Genomic DNA, 21,807 nt, shown 5'->3' with positions numbered 1-21,807 from the left:
AAGATCAAGCCTATATTGATAGTAAAACACAGATTTCAATGTGTGTGATTTAAATGGAATGAATCTGGCCTTTTACACTGAAATAATCTCTCCACATACAAGTTGGTGGGTAGATGTGTGCTAATAGGCAGAATTCAATTTTTATATATATAATTTTGACAGATAATAGCAATGTTTATTTTTAAAGCATTTTTCTATTCTTATCTATTTAAATTTTCACAATTGTGGGGAAATGGGGGGCGGGGGCAGACAATTATTTAAGGACAGAAAATATTGAGGTTCCAAACATTAAAGATTTATAATTATTAAGACTCAAATTGTCAACCTCACGTGGCAAAACATACAACGTAAATATAGTTAAATCAAACTCTAATAAGTTCTTAAACAGCTTTTTTTTTTAACCTTTCCTGTCTGTAAATTTTGATTATTATAGATGGAAATAGTTTTTCATTGGTTTGTGTGAATGCAATGAAATCATCATTTACTGACATTGATTGATAAATATCTAATCCTTCCAAGCCTAACTAATAGCTATCTTATGACCTCAGATATGCACAGACAGTTCCTACTGACTTCCTACAAGAGTTAATGGGAATACTTCACACACTTGCCAAACCAGCATATTGCCCCATGAGAAGGTACGACTTCCTTGGTTCATCTATGTTACAAGTGTTATCACACCCACACATGTGGGTTTCTTTTACTTCTTCTTGCACAGGTGATCCCATTTTATAATACAGTTTATTCACTCAGAAATGCAAATATAGAACCAATTCTGAAATTCTAATGCAGCATGGGGAAGAACGATTCTGCTCAGCTAAATTTCTGGAGGCTTTTCTCTTTTGCAAACTTATTAGTACTCTTGTACGCCAGAATTGCTAGCAGTTCACATTTCTGTTTGACAGAAAATCCTTGTTAGGGAATGGAATCTTGAGCTAGTGTTGGTGTTTTATAAATTGATATCAGTTACAGAATATGCTCTTTCATTCTTCTTTCCTCACACAAAAAATTTAATGCATCCTACCTTTACAGGGGCTGCATAAAACAATTTTCTAAGAGGGTGTTTTGCCTGTGGTTTAAGTATAACTTGGAGCAACATAAATCAATACTTTAGCTGGCCAGATATTAGACTTTGTTGTGTAGTATGTGCCATTACAGAAGCACCCAGATTAAATGGAAAATAAATAGTACATTGATTGTTTTTATCCAACTTTTGTAATTTAGGTTGAGGAAAAACATTGTTTTCAATGTGCTCTGCTTCAGCATGACTGCTTCAACTGCATTATTGTTTTAGTCTATACATTTCTACAAATTAGCTTCCCATCATCTTTTTATGAAATCTTTATACTTTCTTGTTCTTCACCATTCCTTCCCAGTATGGTTTGCATTAACTTACTTATGATTAAAGGTTACAATGCCCTTGTAAACACCAGCCCTTGCTAACAAACAACACAATTAATTAATTAATGGGAGCCATTAGTTGAATGACAATTATCTGAGCACTTAAGTCATTCCAACATCTCATTGTGGAACCAACCCAGTACCCATCGCACAACCTTGTTACTTGGGCTCTGTATGGAGGAGGCAAAATAAGGAACAGCAACAGATCCACTCTACAGCTACTGTGGTACCTTCAGGGCTGCTATAGTCCCATGCTACATCATTCTTCTTCCTTGAGGAAGAATGGCTGAGGAATTCTTGTAGTTACTCTGTCTTTATTCCTAATGCTTCCTGTCTCTCTCCTTCCCACTCATTCCCTGGACACTGATGCACATGGAGACTTTGCCATGACAGGCTTCATGGTGCAGAACCATGATGGGCCCATGGGATGAACAGATCCCTCACCCCGATCATCAAAATGCAAACAATTTGTCTACATGTATGGCCAACTACACCCACAGAGGGAGGGAGGGAGGAAGGATTTGCCCCTCTGAGAACAACCTATGCCTCAGTGTCACATTATTCAGGAATTTTCAATTTCAGCCCAAATAAAATTCAGATAAGCTGCTGTGATTGACAGTGACATACTAAAATTCATTGCAACCAGCTTCAATATCAGATAATATAGAGCAACAGAAAGAAAATCAGTGCATTAATACCCAGAAGCAAAAGGGAAATTCATTTAGAAGCGTGCTTTCTCTCTCAGGGAGTAGTTGTCTTGAATAAGGAAAATTCAAGTGACAACAAAATGAATGGGAATAAAAAATAAAACATTTTATTTCTTTACTAATTCTTGGGAAATTATTCTTTCTAAAAAAATTCTTTGCTGTTTTCAGGTTTGATTAAAATATAACAATATAAAACAAAATAATGCACATGTATTTGTGTTTTAAGACCAATTTTACACATGCTTTAAACAGACCCTAATTAAGCAATGTGAATATTAAAGTATTTTTAAAATACTTAAGGGTTATAATACATGCAATAGTACTTTTATGGGAAAGTCCTAAGTATTTAACAGAAAAGGAGAACTTTTTTATAGATTTTGCTCAACCATCTGCTAGGATTTAACATGCAATGATAGAGCAGGTACTATGTTCTGCGGGTAGTTCAAAAACCTATATAAAGGATCTCATTCTTTATTATGATTTCACACACAAAAATTATGTTTAAGGAACATTATTAAGGTTGCAAAGTGAAGCACTCAAAAGTTAGGAAATGCTATAATTAAGGTTGCCTGTGAAACCTTAATTCACACACACACACACACACACACACACACACACACACACACCCCTATATCTGTGCATTATGATAAATCTTTAATTACATGACCACATACTCTTTTCCCCCCTCAGAACTCCTAGTCTGACCCCTTTCTGCTCATGTCCTCTCCAGCATGTCCCTTTACCCGTCCTTTCTCCACCACCCCAACTCCATATCCACCCCAACTGCCAATATCTGCCTTTGGACTCCCAGTCTGAGTACCAGCCTTCTCCTCTCCTTGGCTCCTAGGCCCATTCCTTCCCATCCCCCTGGGCTCTCTGTCCCAATCTCAGTCTACCCCCTCCCTGTCCAAATTTCCTTGCACAGTCAAAGCCAGTCTTCCCCCCACCCCAGGCTCCTCATCTGCTCTCAGTCTTTCCCTCCTTCCCCCCATACTATCTCTAAGGTTGCCAGTTTCGGCTGGACGAGTTCCTGGAGGTTTCATCACATGACAATCTTTAATTAAAGATTAAGCTTTAATTCCTGGAGACTCCAGGACAATCCTGGAGGGTTGTCAACCCTAACGAGCTCCCAATGGCGAAGTTCCCATTGACTTTAATGGTACAGGATCAGGGCCTAAACCACTTTTGTGCTGCAGTTTACCTATTTGCTAAATAGAGATAGTGATTAGAACTACTCAAACCAAATGGGTGCTGGGGCGGGGGGAGGGAAGTTGCAAAAGTTTTCATCCTTTTTTCCATAAGTGTTCAAAATTTGAATTTTATTTTTTACCAGCTCAAACAACCTTCGCTACTTTCCTACTACACAGGAGCATTGTGAGATAAAATTCACTGTAGTCTGTAAAGCGCTTTGATGCCTGCTGATAGCACTTATTACTAATGTGGCTTGTTCTATTAAATATTGTAAATATTTAATTTCCTGGAAATATGTTTTAGTCCAACACACATGGCAGACTGCAATACAGCGCTTAACACAATGGGGCCCTCATCCGTGGCTAGGGCTCCCAGGCAGTACTGCAATACAGATAATTCATTGTACTGGAGGCTTATAGCTGACTTCCTCACCCGTGCTGAGCCTATTGCTCTGCTCCCACAATGCCACATGTAGCAAGGCAGGGCTGCTCCCAGAAGAGCCTCTGGCAGTTTTATTTCTCCAACATGAGCAAAACAAACAAAACCAGTCCTTCAGCTCACACTGCACTATAACTCCCAGAGGGTTTTCCCCCTTTGCGCTGCTCAGGATGACACTTCCTCCCCTCCCAGGGACTCTGGCAGTCCTGTTGCTCCTGTGCTCTGTTCCTGATCACCGCCCCCACAGGGCTTTTCACGCTGAAGGTCCTTCTCCCAACAGTTCGGTTCAGGGTCTCACTGCCTCCCATCCCCAGCAGTCCTGCTCTTGCTCCTAACTCTGACTCACTAGATAGCGTTCACTCATCCCCCTAGGCTCTTTTAAAACCTAGTGTGGATCAGCGGATGTGGCACAGGAGCATTTGCCCTGCTCCCTTTTAGAGGGCCAGTGTTACCAAGCCTACCGGTTTTTGTTCGCAGACAACAGTTTTATTTCTGTTGCCAAACCTTCACTTACTGAAAAACGAAAACTCCCCAGTAAAGGCTACGCAATAGAAAGCAAAACAGAGCGATGTGGCGTGGAAGGGCGGAAAATGTTATCTGTGACCTGCATGTCAACCTCAGGACCAAAGAATAATTATACTGAGACTGTCAGATGCTAGGGATGGAATCTGAACATGATACATTTCAGCAGAGCGTGGATGTGGGGGCCAAGTTGTCTTGGTTGACTCAGTGCTCAGAGTGGCTCTGAGCTGCAGGAACAATTAAAAATAAGGCTCTTCCTGACATGCAATCCTCATTTTTATAGATCCATCCTGGGTTCTCTGAAAATGACATATGGGGATCTCAGGTGGCGTCAGGTCCAGGTGGTATAACACTACTGTACTCTTCCATAGTACCCTTTGACAAACAGAGGGCTGCCTTACAGTTGCAAGACATGACCTGTAGTCATTCTTTTCTGCAGGAAAAGTTTTCTGCTTGCCTCACAAGATAAGATAATGTTCCAAAGAGATGCTCCTTTCAAATAAAGTTATGATGTCCAAGCAGATGCCTGCAATTAAATTTTTCCATGTGTAGTGTGACCATATGGCTCGTCTTGGCTGGGACAGTCCCTTTTTTAAGCACTGTTATGGCCGTCCCAACTTCTTTGGCAAAAGTGGACATTTGTCCTGGTTCCTCTTGCCAGCTTGATCAGTCAGCAAGAACAAGCATGACAAATGCCCTCGTTTGTCAAAAAAGTCGGGTGCGGGGGGGTGGCAATGCCAGCCCCATGCAGCGGGCGAAAGCAGGGCTCGGCTAGGGGGCAGGCAGGGCTTGAGCGAGCAGCAACCCCAGCCTCACGGGGGGGAGTGGAGGGGGAGGGCTCAGACAAGCGACTCGGGCCAGGCCTGCATGGAGTGGGGGCAGAGGTGAGACCTAGCCCCACGTGGTCACCCTATCCATGTGTCAAGTCCTGCTTACTTTATACTTCACTGACATCATGTGGTCTATTCACGTCACTAAGGCAAGCATAATACTGACCCTTCACAGGTGCCCCATCAGTAATACGTCTTATCTATTCTATATATGTATGTTCACTTTCACATCCCCTTTACACTGCCAAAGCAGCATAAATAGGTTCTAGTGTAAACAGTTCTAGCCTGGGAATTGTATTGGATAAGCATAGATAAAAGGCCTTGTAGCTCATTACTCAACAACTTGAATTATCCAAATTATCCAGCCCCCAAGAATTTTTTAAGGTTCTTACCCACGAAAGCTTATGCTCCCAATACTTCTGTTAGTCTTAAAGGTGCCACAAGACCCTCTGTTGCTTTTTACAGATTCAGACTAACACGGCTACCCCTCTGATACTTAAGATTCCAGTTTGTTTATATGCAGTTTCTGTCATATTCTTGTTTCCATATTAGTGTACTTAGTGAACTACAACTCCAGTGCATCACACACACTCTCATTCTTTTGGGAAAAGCAATTTCACTTCTTGCTAGGCACTATTATTGAGCATTAACCTGACTGTTAAGGAGCCTGTATTTTAAGGGTCACATATTCCAATTTAGGTTTCCTTTAAAACATCTTTCTGCAATTGTATGTCATTTAAAACTGCTGATTATTGATTAATTTTTCTTTATTCATCTTGGTCCCAATCTGAGAAATGAAATCATTATTGACATAAATCTCTATCACTAATAGCCCTACATTGAGCAGACTGTAAACATGTTTGCAGATACAGTGTAAGAGTTATACCCGGTAGATAATATTTTGGCACTCTTAATCCAATATATAGTGATAATAATAAAGTCATTTGCAATGAAAACATGTGTTTAACTGACAGATCCACCTGGACCATATAAAGGTTTATATTTATTTACAATAATACCATTAGCCTACAAAAAGCTACATGAATTAATTTAAGAGTCAGAGAATGAAGAGTCTTATGCATTGGGACAAACTCAGAAGTCTGCCCCTTAGGACACAGGGAAAGTAGGTGCCTCATATTCCCTGAGAAAATGGCAATGGTGCTCCAGTACTGGAAGACTTTTCCAGCAGGTCTATGGTCAGATGACTACAGAGGAAGCCTGGATAGAAAAACTGTGCTCCAGTCTCCAGGTGCAGATAAGGGTCAGATACCATAGTGATAGGCACTGGACCTAGATAGATTCTTAACATGTGGCAATCTGCATGAAAAACAGTGGAGTCCTAAAATCTTCCCATATTGTAAAATGTGACACAGAGCAGGAATTCAACAGTTCTGAGGATTAGTAACATTTAAGTCATCACTATCTGATGGCTTGTTTGATGGACTTTTCTCCTTGAGAGGCATGTGAAAGGCATTGCTTTCATCAAGTATAGAGACATGTGCTCACAAACAAATACACCTCTACCTCGATATAACGCTGTCCTCGGGAGCCAAAAAATCTTACCACATTATAGGTGAACCCGCGTTATATTGAACTTGCTTTGATCCACCGGAGTGCGCCGTCCCCCCCCCCCGTCCCCCCGGAGCACTGCTTTACCGCGTCATATCCGAATTCGTGTTATATCGGGTAGCGTTATATCGAGGCAGAGGTGTACCAGGGAATAAAATGTTAGCTGAACATTTTCAAACAAGCAAAGAGTTTCATTTCCAGTTTGCAGTGAACATTTGGGTCAGTTCTTATTTCCCAACCAGTAGGATGATTCCTATAAAAACTGGGTTTAATTTGGAGGCAGACAAGAGAGCATTAGAAGCATTCCCTGGTTTCACTCAGGTCCTTTCAATGTGTACACACAACAGCACTGTCAATACTCGGATAGTCAAAGGAATAATCATCATTTAGAAATCAAAGTACCATTTGTGTCACTTTTAAGACCGGGCTCAAAGCTCATGTCAGCTGAACTCTTACACTAATGAAGCAACAGTAAATCATCATGACAGACTGAAGGTTTAATGTAAGAGTGAAATTACAGAATGATTCATTACCTTCCTTTCCTGTCTTTTCCTTTTCAGCAGCCAGCAGAGTAGTTGCTGCAGCTAATGTCAAGCGGCTGGCATCATTCCATTGCTTCCCCACCCACCCACAAACAGATACTCCCAGTGGAATATCACTGTGCTTCCCCACCCACACACAAACAGATACTCCCAGTGGAGTATCACTGTGCTTCCCCACCCACCCACAAACAGATACTCCCAGTGGAGTATCACTGTGCTTCCCCACCCACCCACAAACAGATACTCCCAGTGGAGTATCACTGTGCTTCCCCACCCACACACAAACAGATACTCCCAGTGGAGTATCACTGTGCTTCCCCACCCACACACAAACAGATACTCCCAGTGGAGTATCACTGTGCTTCCCCACCCACACACAAACAGATACTCCCAGTGGAGTATCACTGTGCTTCCCCACCCACACACAAACAGATACTCCCAGTGGAGTATCACTGTGCTTCCCCACCCACACACAAACAGATACTCCCAGTGGAATATCACTGTGCTTCCCCACCCACCCACAAACAGATACTCCCAGTGGAGTATCACTGTGCTTCCCCACCCACCCACAAACAGATACTCCCAGTGGAGTATCACTGTGCTTCCCCACCCACCCACAAACAGATACTCCCAGTGGAGTATCACTGTGCTTCCCCACCCACACACAAACAGATACTCCCAGTGGAGTATCACTGTGCTTCCCCACCCACACACAAACAGATACTCCCAGTGGAGTATCACTGTGCTTCCCCACCCACACACAAACAGATACTCCCAGTGGAGTATCACTGTGCTTCCCCACCCACACACAAACAGATACTCCCAGTGGAGTATCACTGTGCTTCCCCACCCACACACAAACAGATACTCCCAGTGGAGTATCACTGTGCTTCCCCACCCACACACAAACAGATACTCCCAGTGGAGTATCACTGTGCTTCCCCACCCACACACAAACAGATACTCCCAGTGGAGTATCACTGTGCTTCTCCACCCACACACAAACAGATACTCCCAGTGGAGTATCACTGTGCTTCCCCACCCACACACAAACAGATACTCCCAGTGGAGTATCACTGTGCTTCCCCACCCACACACAAACAGATACTCCCACACTTGAGTCAAGGAATTTTATTTTTCAGTGATAAAATCTTATCATGAAGCACAGTTTAATTTGCTGTCTAGGGACTTTATTTAATGAAAAGGATATAACCGGGTCACATTTGTTTGTGCTAATAATATTTTTCAGGGGTTTTAATAGGCAGTGAATCTTGCCATCTTCTCAATAGATTGGTTTAGGATTAAGTTATTTGCATTCACAGAATGTAAAAGTGTGATGAATGAAGTGAATTTAGGAGCATATTCTTCACTCAGTAAGCACATATAACTGGTATTGATGCTACAGGAAGTTCACAATGAGAAGGGCATATAGCCCTTTATCCATAATTGTTTGTGTTTTCACAAAACTCAGCCTAATTAAGGCTGTTGTCTCTTTCAACCTTGCCACTCAAAAGCAAAGAATTAATCACAATGATTTTTTTAAAAAACAGTGAAGAAGAATGGTCCCTCTCAGGTCTCCACCCCACCTCCTAGCCCCCAATCTTGTGGATAAGAGCAATGTAAATTAGTCATAGTTAACATTAGTGGCTGGGCTTTTCAGCAGGAGCTGCTGAAGTGTGCAGCACTTTTGAAAATCAGGGTACTTATTTAGGTGAATAGCTATGGATGTAAGAGCCTATTCAGAACCCACGTTGGAAAATCCATTTTCTACAGGTAACCATTTCCTACGGGTATTTGAAATCAAAACCAAAGAGAACCAGAGAGAGAACTATGTTTACAAGTTCTCAGAAACAGAACAGTTTGTAAACTAATCTAGTGACTGGAGGAAGGAAATGGGAAGCCGGAATCCTGGCTCTACTATTTGCTTGCCATGTAGGTGAGTCACAACCTCTGTTCTTCAGCTTACCCTTCCATAAAACAAGGATACTAATGTGGTATTTAACCTGCTTCACAGGGATGTTGTGAAGTTTATTTATATTTGTAAAGCACTTTGAGGTACTCATATGAAATGCACGATAGAAATGCAAAGTAGGATTATATTTTACAATTTTTCCATTTAGAAAAAAAATCTACTGGTCTGTGTTGGTGTTTGTCACCATAATGTCTGACTACTTATATAAAAAACATATAATGTATTGTATACAATGGAAGTTTTCTGAAGTAAAATTAGTGTTGTGACTAGACTAGACAAACCAATTTGGATAAAATAAGAACAGACACAAACAAACAGCTAAGATTTTAACTTTAAACACAGTTGAACTTTAAAATCATTTGTTAATTTATTTCCTGTTTCTTTTGATTTTCACGTGCTTTTCCACTTCTAGTCTCTGGAATTTAGGAGCATATTCTCCATTCAATGAGCGCAGATAACTGGTATTGATGCTATTCCCCTGGCTGGAAGTACAATGCACCTGCTGTACTGATATAATTTCATTTTTCCCCTGTGGAGTTACTTCTGATTTGCCCTGGTACAAGTGAGAGGAGAATCAGGTTTGTGTGTTTATGCCTCTGGATACCATGAGCAAGGTTGCTCTTGTTGTGTGTTCAGCCTGACCCGAAGCAGGAATTACAGGAAACACCATGAGAACCCTGTTCTTGCAAGATTTCAAATCCTATTTTTTAGTTCTCTAAGTCTTCTGTAAAATCCATCTCCTCTGTATCTAAGAAGTTCCCAGACAAAGTGGGCCTGCATACTGAGACCCATAGTGCATTTCATGGATTATTCTGCTCTTTATCCTCCCAAGTTCTCAGCAGCTCTGTGTGGGTTGTTGTTGATTTTTACATATGAAAATCTACCAGTTATTGTGGGAAAGTTTCATCATTAAGGGGATTTTGCAGTGTGTTCTAAAGGCAGCCAGACTCTGGATCATTCTAATCTCCTCTGGTAGCTCCTTCCACAGCTGAGCCCAGTCAACCAGCAGTGCTTTGTCCTGGGCCGCTGCCTTAACAGATTCTGGATTGCTGATGGAGTTGGAGCCTGACTTTCAACAGAAAATCGAGTTGTTGACTAAATGAAGTTTTTTTCCACAAAGAAGTGTCTGCTTTCACAGAAAATTTTGATTTTTAAGTGAAAAACCAAAACATCTCAAAACTGACACATTTCTAGCTGAAGAATGTAACATTTCCATTTGTAAATGCTCCGCTTGGGAGTTTAGGTGCCTCGTGCTCCTCTTCTCCTCTATAGGCATCTCCAGGGCCCAGCAAGAGGGGAGAACATGGTCTATTATAGGAGATGTAGTCCAATAAGGACCTCAGCCCATAAAAGAGAATGGGAGCATGAAGCACCCACACTGCAAGACCCATGAGGCATTACAGCAGCATTTTACAAGTAACATTTTTGGGGGTTCAATCAGAGGTTTTTAGTTTTCAGACAAAACATTTTGGTTTCCAATTTTTTTCCTAAAAGTAGAAAATTTCCATGGAAAATTCTAACAAAAATTATTATTTTTTATCTTTTGAAAATTTTAATTAAAAAAAAAATTCTGACCAGCTCTAGTCTTGACTGTTTTGTTTTTTTTAAATCAGGACTTGAAACTGATTTGGAGCCAGTGAGGGGACTGGAGTACACTGGTGATGTACTCACAACAACCCGCACCATTGCGGCAGGTTGTCGCATTCTGCGCATCCTGGAATCTATGTGTTACTTCCTGATACAGAGAATTATCATCATCTAGTGTGATGGTGACAAGAATATGGATCATAGTGGACATTTATGCCTGTATGTGTATGCCCACAAAGTGGGAGGGGTTCCCTTACTGATGCTCCCAGGAAGAGTTCATTTATCTTTTGAAAAAAGTTGTGGTGGTGATGTCACAGCTCTGAAGGTCCTGCTGCTGGCCAGTATAAATGTTATTGTTTGGAGAAGGGGGCTGTTCCCAGGTGCTTCTTCCCCTAGGATTGAGGAAAGGCAGTCTGGGCACCACTCCCAGTGGTGGTGCTGACAGCAGTTCAATTCATTTGGATAAGGGTTCAGATATATATTTGAAGTTGGGACACTTATTCAAACTGAAGTGAACTTCTGACTCTTCACCCATGACTAATTTACCTAGCCAGTGTACAATGCTTCCCTTGTGCACTCTAGTGTGTAAGGGCAAGATATTCTAATTACATGTGTGCATGTGGAGGGAGCTGCATATTGGAATTGAAATCCTCTGTCTGGATCTCAGAGTTGATTTTTCCAATGTCAGAAAGAAGGGGAAATGGTCCATTGCCCTAATTGTACCACTTGCTTATGTTAGATACAGAAACAGAAACAAAACTAATTTAAAATCTTTGTAAATGGTTTACCCAAAGCAAACTCTATGACATCCTAAATGAGTTAAGTGCTCTCTCTATTCTGTTGTTGACAAACTTGAAGCTAATGATCATAATTGAGCGCAAAGGCAACAGAGCATTGTCAAACTCATTCAGGAAATGCAGATTCACAAAGATAATGAAAGATTTATTTCATTGGTACAGAACAGAGAGGAACTTAGAGGATGTGCTTTCAAAAATGTTACTGAACTAAGTCAAGCAGAGCAAAATAACCAGAAGATAGACAGACATGAGCAAGTGTAGTCACCCAGGCATAACACGTGACAACTGGCCACACAAGAAAGGAAGAAATACCAAAACAAATTATTCTAAAAACCAAGCCAAGATTAAAGATGATACATTCTTAAGTACAGAATCAACCCTATCTCCAGGGGGAAATAACTATACTTAGCACTTCTATAGGATTCCTAGCTTCAAAGGGCTTTTCAGATGTTAACTAATTAATTCATAGAGTCATCGAGTTTAAGTTTAAGGCCAAAAGGGACCATTATATCATCTAGTCTGACCTCCTCTATAACAGAGCCATTAGATTTCACAGGTACCTCTGTATTGAGCCCAATAACTTGTGTTTGACTAAAGCGTATTGTTTAGAAAGGCATCCAGTCTTGAGCTGAAGACATCAAGAGATGAAGAATCCACCACTATCCTTGGTAGTTGTTCCAGTGGTTAATCACCCTGACTGTTAAAAGGTTGTTCATCTTTAATTTGAATTTGTCGGGCTTCAGCTTCCAATCATTGATTCTTGTTACCCCTTTCTCTACTAGATTCAAGAGCCCTTTAGTACCATGTATTTTCTCCCTATGAAGGTATTGATCAAGTCACCTCCAATCTTCTTTTCAATAAAATAAACATATTAAGTTCTTTAACTCTCACTGTAAGACATTTTCTCCATCCTTTCAATCATTTTTGTGGCTCTTTTCTGTACCATCTCCAATTTCTTAATATCCTTGTTAAAATGTGGACGTCAGAACTGTATGCATTATTGTAGTATCATTCTCACTACCGCTATGTACAGGGGTAAAGTCACCTCTCTACTTCTATTCTCTAATCCCACTTATATATTCAAGGGCTACATTAGCATATCATTGGGAGTTTGTCCTCTTTAAGACCCCTAAATCCTTTTCAGAGTCATTGCTTTCCAGGATACAGTTCCCCATTCTGTAGATATTCGTTCCTAGATGTATAACTTGCATTGGCTATATTAAAACACATTTTGTTTCAACGGGCCCAGTTTACCAAGTGATCCAAATTGTGCTGAGTGACTGCCGAGTCCACATAATTATTTACCACTCCTCTAGTCTTTGTGTCTTCCACAGTATTATTGCAATGATTTTATATTTACTTCCAGATTGGTATTTCCTTTCTCTGCTTTTCTTTCTCACTCTTGTAGTATAATTTGACTTTAGTCTTTCATTTGTCTAGTGCCTAGTACATTTAGTTCTGTACCGTCTAAGTCAATATGTTGAAGCAAATTTTCTCTGCACTGCAATGTTAAAGAAAATTCAACAAACCCCCAAAATCATGACTACTACCCATAGCAGGTGGATTTAGAAGCAAGTCTTTAAAGTACCAAACAAGCTTTCTGTGGTGTTTTCTGAATATTGTTTTAATGGCCAAGTCAAAGGATTGCAAAAGGATTACTATCAGCTAATAAATAATAGATAGCCACCGGCACCTAACATGCAGAGTATTAATGAACATGCAGTGACCTAGCAATAGTGATATATGCTGTAGCACAGGAAACCTACAGTTGGGTCAGTTGCTGGTCTCAATCGCAAAATCCCTGAGCTAGCAGGGGCCTGGGGCTCTGTGGAGGCAGGCATTCACTAGCATGCAGGGAATATTTTACATTGCTCCCTGTGAGGAACTGCATAATTGTGTCGCATCTGGCCAATAGGTGTAGTTTATACGGGCTCCCAAGTGAATGATACTGTCCCCAGTCAGAAAGATGCTGGCTGCATCACAGTATACGTATTGCCAAGCCAATTCTGGGGGGCAAATCCAAATAATCTGTTTTGTTACCAGGTTTTCACTCCCTAGCAAACTCTCAGGATAGTTGAAGTTTACTCACAAGGACTCATATAATTAGCAGGGATTTTTTCATATACCTAAAAGAACTGCCTGGTGAACTCCTTCCTCATCCTTGAAGATATGGGCCTTGAGAGGCCAAGTTTCAGTTCTCAGTTACTCTTTATCTGTCCTCTGCACTGCTTCATTCTGATTCTCCCAGATATGCTCTATCTATGCAATTAAGAGGAAGAAGAAAGTGAGATTAGTCAAATTATCCATGGTCCTCATCTAGGTACATGCCTGCTCCCCATCTTGCAGGTCCCACCTAAAGGCCAAGGACAATCAAAATCATTCAGGAAAGCAGAGGGAGGGCTCATGTGTTATATTTACAGATGAGATGATCTGGTGGTCCCAGGGCCGTCCTTAGGATTTATGGGGCCCTATGCAGTATTAAACTGGTGCCCCTATGCCCGATGGCAGCCCGGGCTCGCATGTGTATTTTAGATAAGGGTGGTCTTTTGAAGGATTTATTTAAAAAACTATATGTCTGAAGATCCAAGCATTTAAGGCTAAAGATGAATACTCAGATTGTGCATCTAAAAATCTATGCAAGGATTTTTTAGAGATGTGATTTTATAACCTTCAGCAACACACTAATGAAATATTTTTAAAGCAAATTTTAAACTAAGGTCCTGTTGACTAACATGTTCTGAGTAAATATTACAGTAATGCACAACTGTTTTTGTCAGTAAATTCAGAAACTGACAATATACACCTGGGGGTTGGCAAATGCCTGTTAAATGGTTTCATTACCACTTGAATGGCTCTTTAACAGTTTCAGTGTTGTGCTAATAGGTCTGGCAGGCTTTTTCACTTTTAAGTACTAGATCCCCTCCGGAGGAAGACTCACCAGGCTGCAGCAGCCAGCTGTGGTGGGAGCCTGCAGGAAGGGTCAGAACAGGGCTAGGAAGAGGCGGGAGGGTGGACACTAAGACCCAGGGGTGCCCCAAATTTTTGGGTGCCCTACACAGCCCGTATATGCTGTGTATGCCTAAGGACGGCCCTGGGTGGTCACTTCTGGCCCTAAACTCTATAACTATGACTCAGAATCTGCCTACCTTTTGCATCAGCCTGTGGAGCTATCTAAGAATGTTGGGTGAAGGAAGCTGCACCGTTCTAAACATGTCTACCCTCCAGACAAAGGAACTTGGGAAGTTAGTGTGCCTCCAAGAGGAAAAATCCCCACCTGAGTATCCCCTGGGGTAGTGCAGATCCACATATTCAGGGCTATGGCTAAATGTCACAATCTAATCCAATGGTTCAACGGGCAGATACTTGGGGACTGTTATGGCAACACCTCAGAGTAACGAATTTAAAATTGGTGAACCCATTTCTACGAAAAAGAGAATAGGTGACTGAATAGAGTCATTATGAAGTTTCAAGGGGAAAACGATTAAGAGATGAGTCTGAATCAAAATGATGGATCTGAACCCTTCCAGACCTGGCACTTTGAAATCTGGATGACAGTCCAAACCTTCCCAAAGTTTAGGATTTCAGCTCTGACCCACTATGTGGGAGCTTTGACCTGCAAACTGGGATTTGAAATCAGGTCTGGATTGGGGTTTGGTCTGGGCATATCTGGTAAGAAGAATAAACAGAAGCCATGTTCATAGTGATGATATAAATGTCCTAAATAGATCACATTTATGAAATGACTACTGTTCATGTGCCGTTTCTATAGTTTGTATTATGAATCACTCATGATTGGACCCCTTATAGCTGACCTCTCTATCAACAATGAAACACTGAGAATGAAAAATCCTCGTGCTCCTTCAAGCTGAACTGTACTTTTCCGCTATCTCTATTAATGTCTGCATTGGTACATGCGTGCAGTGTATTGCACCAATAAACAGAAGATAAAGATGCCAAATTAAAACAAAAATGTCTTTCAGAATCTCTTTTTTCAAAATCCATCATTGGAAACATAATGAACTGTGATACACGAGGTAGGCAGGCATTAAGAAATTGGCTTACACTCTTTGAATCTGATGCCTGACTAATACCTACATCTCCAATACCATGTTGAAATAATCCATTAAAAAAAATTATCAAGGCATTTTACACTTTAATCAGACACAGCAATAACCACATTACAGGAGCACTGAATTTACTGTACTGTGGCAGACTCATCTAGTACCCTCCCGCAGTAGCCAGAGGCTTATGTTTTAGACATAAAGGAAAGAAAATAGCCCAAGTACATCTTCGTGGGTGGGCAGTTCTGTACACGGGAAGAAGGGGTCCTTTCTTGACCTCTGCAGGTAGCCTGAAGGATGAGATGAGGCAGCCCCTGTTGTCTTGCACAGCTATAAATGTTGCTGTGTTTATGAGATTATCCTTCCCTTATGAAAAAACTTGCTACAATATTTGACTCCATGACCTAGTAAGGCCGTGATTGCCACAGGCTGACTATGTGCTATCTAATGCCGTACATCCTTTTATTTGCTCTAAATTGAGTGCTGCTTAATGTCATTGTGTTCACATGTTCTCTTGTTATGGGACAGTTTAAAAGGAAAGATGTTCTTGCTATGGCCTTCATAATTTGGAACACTGCACATCTGCACAATTAGGTCCCCTTTAAATCTTCTTCCTTCCAGGCTAAATCGTTCTGTTTTTACTGTCTGTTGTCCTGCCATACTTCTAACCCAAGCCATATAACTAACGTGCACACTACAGAAATCTTTGCTTTTTCCCCTACATGGCTTTCAGGCCTTCCCTTTGCTCTCCTCCCCCTCCCCTTAGCAGCCACCCCACAGCATACTTCTCACTAGTTTTCCTGTTAGCATAATGAGAGAGCTGTGCTATGTAGCACCCGGCAGAGAAAAGACAGACGGAGCTCAGAGTTCTGGAGGCCTTTCAAATGGAATGCTTATTTCCTGCCAGGCTGGAGATCAACAGAAAGGCCCTCAGTCCTATGGTGGGAGAGGTGGGGTAAGGAATCCCATCCTTTTAAGAGGAAGGAGTGGAAGGAAGAGGACACCCAATGCTATATTTTCTTAAGATAGCAGTAGTTCCTATGCTGAACAAACAGCAGATTTTAGGGCTCTTTCGGCACAGGCCTTGGCTCCTTTTACACAGGAATTCTGTTTTAATCTGCCACTGTTTCCAAACCCGACTTTCCATTGTGCCCATTCTGAGTTTTAAGCTCCGAGTGTTAGCATAAAGAGGTTTGTACTTTTAATTCCCAGCAGTGCAGCCATTGCTGTTATCCCTCTTTAGTGAAAATCTTGTTTTTGCTTGGCCCTCTGCCATGCTTCATTTTCATCTCTTGAACTTAGCTGTGAAAATTCAGGACTTCTGAACAAATTCCATCTAAAATATTGATGGCGCCCACCAACACATCATGAGCATTCTCCAGCAGCTCCTACGTATAGTTTAAATATTCCATCTGAAAGCTATTTCTTTTAATTGCCAGTGGGCTGGTTCGCTCATGGGTAGGATAGAGCCCATCCCCATGCAGGAGGGCGCCCACAAAAAGCAGTTTTCCAGTGCCCAATGGATTTGGAGCCCTCCTTTCTACATCACCTTCGCAATCCCACAAGAGATTTGTTGGTTGCCCGACTAGAGGATTCTGTGTGTAACAGGGGTCGCACTTCTGAAAAGGCTACAGGAGAGGCTCTAGACATAAACTTTCTATTTAGCAGTCTAAGTTCAGGATGCTGATCTCCATTGCTTAGATTAAAAATTCAATAGACAAAGATCAGAATCTGGCCCTCAAGGAAATATCAGAGAGGTCCTGGAACCTGTAATTTTTGAAATATGTACCACAATCGTGGATTCCTTCTCATCACTGTTTTACAGTGCTGATTATCTTCTTCATGGCATCTGATATCTGAAGTCAAGTCACTGCTTGGTTCTCGTGGTCCTTACCCAAAAAAAAGAAATGTGTACAATTGTAATAATTAAATCTCCTACCATCATGCCCTGCCCCTCTCAAGCACTCAACATAGACAGATCCCCATCCTCTGAAGAGAATTCCTTGCTACAAGTAATAGAAGGAAAATCTTATCTAAAAACTTCCCTTTTCCTTTCTTGGACACATCTGCCGTGTATGTATTTATACCCCCAGAGGTCACTGGCTATTGCCTCTCCAGCTTAGTTGGGCACATACAGGCGCTCATAGAACAGTGACCAAACTGTCCCAGTCAGCTGTTGGCAGCAGCTCAGCCATGCACCAGCTCTCAGCCACATGCTCAGCGCAAAGTATGTTGGTTTGCAAGTGACACACTCACACACACACAAATACACACACACTTTCAGAATGGAACAGCTTCTTCTCTAGCTCTGCATATACCATATATCAAAATTGCTTTCTTTGCCAAAGTGAAAATCTAACAAGGAACTGAGATAACTTGTACTTAAGGAAACCACATTTCTGAACATGTAGGAATGATATCTTTCTCTTTGCGTGTCTCTTAATAGTGTTTCCTCATCGATATAAAAGAGAGAGCCTACGCTTTTATCTCAGTTCTGTGACATAATCATAACTTACAAAGTCTGCTTTAAATAGGAGTACTAACAAAAGAGACACTGTAGACTAAAAAGCTGCAAACCAGAAACATTAGAGACACTGCAAAAGAGCAAAGCAAAGCTCCAGGGAGTGTTGACATTCACTTCCAGGGATTTGTGCCTCTGACATAAATTTCATTATATAATGCAGCAATGTCTTGCGTATGAAATGCCACACTATTAACCAATGTATGTTTACAGCCTGGCTTGCCTTTGCCATGGAAAACTGCACTTTTCCTGGAAAATGACTGAAAGTGGATTTGAATGGTATGAAAAAGAGTTCCATATTTTATGGGGTGTTTTAATAATAACTGTTGCATAAAATGATACTTCTTTGTCTTTGGGGAACTGTGTTTGCCTTAAGGCCCAGAACCATCACTCTTTGATAAGGGAAAAGGTGAAGCTCTCCCTCTGGCCATATACAGGATTTTGTAGGGCTCTGCTGGAAATAATTTTCCTAATAAGATTAAGGTTTACCCTGACTCAGTTTCCACACAAGCATTTGTTAGTCTCAAAAGCCACTTAATGTTGGTTACATCCATAATATACACATATGCATATACACCTGTATTCTATACCCTAGAAACAATACAGATATGGAGAATACTTCAAACAGGTGCAGGCCCAGGAGACACATCCCCATCATGGCGTGACTCCAGAGGGGTACAGTAAAGCTCTGACAAAGCACCCTTACCAATTCTACCCTAACCAATATAAATTAAACACAAACAACTTTTCTTTCTCATAATTTCATTCATTTTAATCGCAGGCTGTGGGCCTATCATGCATGCTAAAATCCAAACTCAATTTAAAACCATAGTTCACTCTGGCCTAATGTGGGCCTGTATTTCTACAGGCCCTATGGGAGCTGTCAGCCAGGTATTTCAGAGCTGTGGCCACCTTTTCTAGCTCCAAGGATTTTGCTGTTGTAGGCAAAATATAAATTACCTCTCAAAGTCTACAGTCAATCACACAATAAACAAGGGCATTCAAATTGTTACTATGCTTCACAACATGGCTTCTCAGAACGTCCTAGTGAGGACAGAACTCGGATCGTCCTGCTAAAGGAAGAAGAAGATTAACATTTAAAAAAAAAATCCTAGCCATCCCTTTCCTTTGAGGTTCCAATGTTGATTCTCCATATCTTGATATATTCGAATCAAGACTAGATGCCTTTCTGGCATATATGGTTTAGCTGAACAAGTTAGATGGGGGTAACTGGGTTAAATTCTACAGCTTGTGATATACAGGAGAGCAGACCAGATGATCGAATGGTTCATTCTGGCCTTAAAAATCAATTAATATATGACTAAATCTCTAAATCTGCTTTATTTAGCCTGTAAGTTCTTCAGAATATAGACTGCCTGTGCTTTGTGTGTTATATAGTGTGGAACACCCTATAAGTATTAAACAAATAACTAATGAAGTTGAGGCACTGAAAGAGTTAACCTAAACACACTTTGTCAGTGGTTTGTTCAGTACTTCCATGATACTGCTATAGAGCTCATGGACAGTAGCTTTACATCTGTTACTTTCATATTCCTTTCCTAGAAGCTTTAACAAAAGAAAATAGCTAGCAATCCAGAAGAGGAAATTTTCCTCAGCAGAGAAAATAGCCTGTAACTGGCTTCCCATAAAACAGTGAAAATTACACTGTGAGAAAAAGTAGCAGAGGAAATAAGTCAACCTGAAGTGCTCTTGGGAAAATCTTTAGTGGCAGATATAAGGACGATATAATTGCTAAAGATGAGCAGGTTTTTCTTTTATCTCAATAAAGCACTTTTGGATGAAAAGATTGGAAAGACAGGAGCAATACAATAGAAAACGCCTGTTACAATCTTATTTACATAATTTTATATAAAGGAGCATTGATGTATGAAGTGTAAAATGAATGTGTTGAATACTGAAAATAAAGCATTACAGAAAACAAATTATGCTTACTCCCCAGCTATAAAGAAGCTTAATGTTTGATTAAATACATTTGCCTGGTGAAGAGAGGCATTGATTTTATAAAAAGCTGAGTGTGCCATTTCAATAAAACAGAAAACTCCCTGTCACTGGATCTTTTATGCAATGTGGCTCTTACAGCTGAATCTTAAATTGTTTTGTATATTCTTTTGCATAGGAAACATTTTCCCAATATCACAGACATTAGCTGAAAATGCTAAATATGGAGCTCTTATTGTACGTTTCCCCTCTTCCCATTCCCCCTTGTCTCAAGCTGGTATGGTGCCATATTTGACAGGCTCTGAACATCAAATGGCTTTGTAGACACACTAATCTAAAGTGGATGATGACTGAATGAATGGACTGGTGGGTGGCTAAACACAAGCCATCTCCTAGATTTCCGTTTACTTGCATGATTATCTTCTGCTTTATTACAAAATTATCTACTTTAATAGAGAAACTTGTTAGCATCAATATACATATTATATTCCTTAACAGACTTCACAGATATCTGAAACCCATTTTAACCCATGCTGGTCCACCGCTTACAACAACATTACCTGAATGGTGTAATCCTATTGCCAGACTGCTAACTAGCCCTAGAGCATATGGAGTAAGTATATATATTGTGTGTGCATTAAACTTTGTGAATAGCATTTAGAACCTGATCTAAAGCCCACTGTAGTTAATGGAAGCATTTACATGATTTCATTGGGCTTTGGATCAAGCCTTTAACAAGGCTAGACACTATATGGCTGTCGTGTCGTAGGGGTGAAAAAGTACGGCCACATTTTCAAAAGTGGCTACTAATTATTAGTGCGGTGGGTTTTCGGGTGGCCTACTTTAGATACCTACGGCCTGGCTTCCAATGGTACGCAGAAGCAAGAGACTATAGGCAGCCACTTGCTTCAAATTGATAAAAATCAAAGTGAGGTCACTGTAATTAATAGTTGATATTAACCATCAACACTGAAAATATTAAAATGGAATCCCATCAGGCTTGTTTCTGGGAAGTTGTCACTGATTAGGGTCTCTTTTCCTTTTTAAAACACAGGAGCAGCTGAAGGATGATGACATGGACTGTATCGTGAATAATGATGAACTGACTATAAATTATGAAGACCCCAATCCTGTTCCAGTGCCGGCACAGGCCAGAATAGACTCACCCCAGACTCCAGGCAAGGAAAACATTCATGAAGGAGACCTTGGATTAGGAGGATGTGAACTCCAGTTGGAGCACACTCCAGCACATACCCAGTTGAATTCATTAGCATGAGCAGTGCAAATGTAATCATAAGAAATGCACGGAACATGAAGGAATACAAGCCACACGTATGAGGCAGTGTTGGTAAGAAGCTAGAAAATGTATTAAAAGCAGAAATTGAAGAGAATCAAAACCTTGTCAAATGTATCTTCTGGTGCCCGAAGAAATGAGGATCATCATCATCCATATATGCTATACAACTAAATTTAATGTTTTGACAGTGGCAATTTTTATTAATGAAATTGAAGGCACTGTCTGCTAAAGGCATATTACAGATGCACTCACAGCGTCGATTGTACTTCGCACGCACATAAACACACAGACTTCTGAATGTTGTTCTCTTTGTTAATTAATTCAGGTGAGGAGGAGAGATATTTGATTAACACGATCATGCTCAGATGATCATAGAACTTTGTAATAAGTTGCTCCTGGGCAGACATATCACC

General features: G+C 40.8%; 1 protein-coding gene across 2 annotated transcripts in view; it reads left to right on the top strand.

Moving 5' to 3' along the window:
- SLC9A9 (solute carrier family 9 member A9) overlaps window positions 1-21,373 on the top strand; it is a 344,452-nt gene extending 323,079 nt beyond the window's left edge. For both annotated transcript variants that reach the window (XM_065410670.1, XM_065410671.1), the window contains exons 15-16: window positions 20,605-20,710; window positions 21,152-21,373. In XM_065410670.1, coding sequence (XP_065266742.1) covers window positions 20,605-20,710; window positions 21,152-21,373 — 328 coding nt within the window. The remainder of the gene's footprint in view (window positions 1-20,604; window positions 20,711-21,151) is intronic.
- Window positions 21,374-21,807: the final 434 nt, after the last annotated feature.

The sequence above is a fragment of the Emys orbicularis genome, chromosome 9, assembly GCF_028017835.1.
Source record: "Emys orbicularis isolate rEmyOrb1 chromosome 9, rEmyOrb1.hap1, whole genome shotgun sequence".
Lineage (NCBI taxonomy): Eukaryota > Metazoa > Chordata > Testudines > Emydidae > Emys > Emys orbicularis.
This window is presented reverse-complemented; position numbering and strand designations above follow the sequence as displayed.